The sequence below is a fragment of the Cebus imitator genome, unplaced genomic scaffold (assembly GCF_001604975.1).
Source record: "Cebus imitator isolate Cc_AM_T3 unplaced genomic scaffold, Cebus_imitator-1.0 Scaffold30, whole genome shotgun sequence".
NCBI classification, from domain to species: domain Eukaryota; kingdom Metazoa; phylum Chordata; class Mammalia; order Primates; family Cebidae; genus Cebus; species Cebus imitator.
The window spans coordinates 10495524-10498146 of NW_016107345.1; the positions used below are offsets into that span (position 1 = coordinate 10495524).

Consider the following 2623-nt stretch of genomic DNA (forward strand, 5'->3'; position numbering starts at 1 on the left):
CCTGAGAGAGAAAAAGGGGACCCATCTGTCAGGACAGCTGGTGTGCCCCACCCCCACCCTGGGACTAAGGAACAGAGTAGAAGCCCTCTCTAGAGGGTCCCAGGGCTAACTGGGAGCCAGCCCTCCCTTCGAGGTAGATCATCGGGGAGGGAACCAAGAAGCAGCTCCCATGGTGGCAGGGGCTTCCTCAGTGGTACTTCTGATAGCTGGGATAGCCTGGGGCTGGGGTGCCATCCTTAGGGGGCAGCTGGCTGGGGTCCTCCAGGAACGGGGGTGCTGGAGAGGGGAGAATCCGGTAAGGATGAGTGGAAGAGGCCAGGTGGAGCATTTCCCGCTCCCCTCACCACCATCTACCAGATACTCACCATTTCGGAACTGCTGGGCAGTGTAGCGAGTGAGGAGGATGCCAACACCCTCAATGAGGGCCAACAAGATGCCCCCCATCATCGCTGAGCCCATCATTGCCAATGGACCACCTAGGGGAGTTGGGGGCAGAGAAACAGAGGTGAGGGCAGGCAGAACAGGGTAGAAGAGGCTGGGGTCAGGGCCAGGGCCAGGGGGCACTCACTGCGGGCAGCCAGCACAGCCCCGGTCAATGCTCCACTGGTGATAGAGTTCCAGGGATCCTCCTTGCCCCGAAGCCGTACCAGGCCACAGTCGATGGTGGAGAACAGGCCCCCCCACACTGCAAAGCTACCTGTAGTGGGACCATGGCCTAATTAGTTCCTGGGAAATCCCAAGAATTTACATCTCAGGGGGCTTCCAAGGCCTGAATGCTTTGGCCAAGAACAGGGGAAAAAAACCCAGACACAAAGGCAGATAGCAAATCCCCAGAGAGTATTTCCTATCTGTCCCCATCCTGTGGTAGCTCCCACTTCAAGTCGTCTATAATCACCATCAACATTCCCTTCACCTTTATGGGGAGCTGACAAATGTTTACAAGCAGATTTATCTTCATATAGCCTTTAACAGAGCAACTTTGAGCTTCATAATCACCACACAGAGTTGGAATTCTGATTTGGATTTCAGTGAGAAGAAAATAGGTTGGAAAAGCCAGTTAATATGATAGTTAAGATGTTTACTGAGGGCTTACTGTGTGCCAGGACCTGTTCGAGGTACTGTTATTTGACTTCTGCAATTTTAAATTAGTTAATGTTATTAAAATGTTTAGCATAGCAACACGCACTTAGTAGTATGTAAATTACATAAACTACAAAACTACTGATAAGGTGGTTACTGTTATCACCACCCCAATGGGACAGGTGAGGTTCACAGAGGTTAAGCCACTAGCCCAAGGTCACATGGCAGGGAAGAGTCAGGACCTAAATTTAAACTCCAGAACCCACTTTCTTCCCCTCCATATTCAATTGCTGGAAAACATCACACCCCTGGAAAGTCTCCAGCAGGGGCTAGAATCTGAACTCCCAACTTGCAGCCTAGACCTGAAGGATCAACCACTCCCATCTTTGCCAAGACATCTCCTATATCTATATCCTCAAGCCCCTCACCTCCAATCTGGGGGGCTCGGATCCTCACAGCGTTGGCACTACCTCTCAACCGGTGCCGAATTCCCTGGGGAAAGGAAGAAAGGGAGTCATGGCAGGGCTGAAGACACTGGCAGATGGGTTTCCATCTTTTAAGAGAGGGAAGAAGATGGGAGATCTGTTAGAGGTATCAGCGGTAGAGATGTGGAGAAGTGGCCAAGAACTAGGGATGTGGAGGGTGCCCCAAAATGGATGTTCTCAGAGCTGAGTTGACAAGTGCTAATTCATTCATATATTTGTTCATTCATTCATTCATTCGGTAAATGATTAACAAGTACTGGCCGGGCGCAGTGGCTCACGCCTGTAATCCCAACACTTTGGGAGGCTGAGGCAGGCGGTTCACGAGGTCAGGAGATGGAGACCATCCTGGCCAACATGGTGAAACCCCGTCTCTAAAAAACAACAACAACAACAACAACAAAAACAAGTAAACAAGTACCTACTATATGTGCCAGGCACCATGCCATATACAGGGATACAGCCATGAACAAGGTAGATCTGCTCCCTGCCCTCTCAGAGCTCACATTAACAGTGGGAGACACAGATCGTGAGCAAGGGTAGGTAAACAAGGGAGCTTCAGACAGCAATCTGCGCTTTAGCAGAAACACCATGAAGAAATATGATTGGGGCTGAGGGGTCAGGAAAGGCCTCTTGAAGGAGAGGGAATTCGTGCTGAGACCTTGATGATGAGAAACTTGGCCAAAGATCCAGGGAGGAGAGTTCCAGGAATCTAGGGGAGGGATGGGGCTACATATATAAATTGCAGAGACTTTGGCAAATAGATAGCATTAAAACCACAGCATTTGTGATCTTCTGGGAAGGGAGGTGGTCAGAGAAAAATAATTATGTTAAAAGAATTCTCTCAACTTTAATGCTGTCTTCCCTCTGGCAATTAAATTCCTGTCATTTTCCTCTATCCAGGTTTCTGAGCCAGAATCTGCCTCTAGGCAAAATGTGTCTGGTCCTGGTGTAGTGGTTCATGCCTGTAATCCCAGCACTCTGGGAGGCTGAGGAGGGTGGATCACTTGAGCTCAGGAGTTAGACAGCATCCCAAGCAACATGTTGAAACCCCATCTCTA

The 2623-nt window shown here is 49.8% G+C and overlaps 1 protein-coding gene across 2 annotated transcripts in view; it reads right to left on the bottom strand.

Moving 5' to 3' along the window:
- Positions 1 to 2623, bottom strand: part of TIMM17B (translocase of inner mitochondrial membrane 17B) — a 4840-nt gene continuing 2217 nt past the window's right edge. The window contains exons 3-6 of one of the 2 annotated variants that reach the window (XM_017523910.2): positions 1509 to 1572; positions 569 to 697; positions 366 to 476; positions 1 to 276 (exon numbers count right to left, since the gene is read on the bottom strand). In XM_017523910.2, the coding sequence (XP_017379399.1) occupies positions 188 to 276; positions 366 to 476; positions 569 to 697; positions 1509 to 1572 (393 nt within the window). In that variant the 3' untranslated portion in view covers positions 1 to 187. The remainder of the gene's footprint in view (positions 277 to 365; positions 477 to 568; positions 698 to 1508; positions 1573 to 2623) is intronic. The other variant, XM_017523909.2, reaches the window with a different exon arrangement.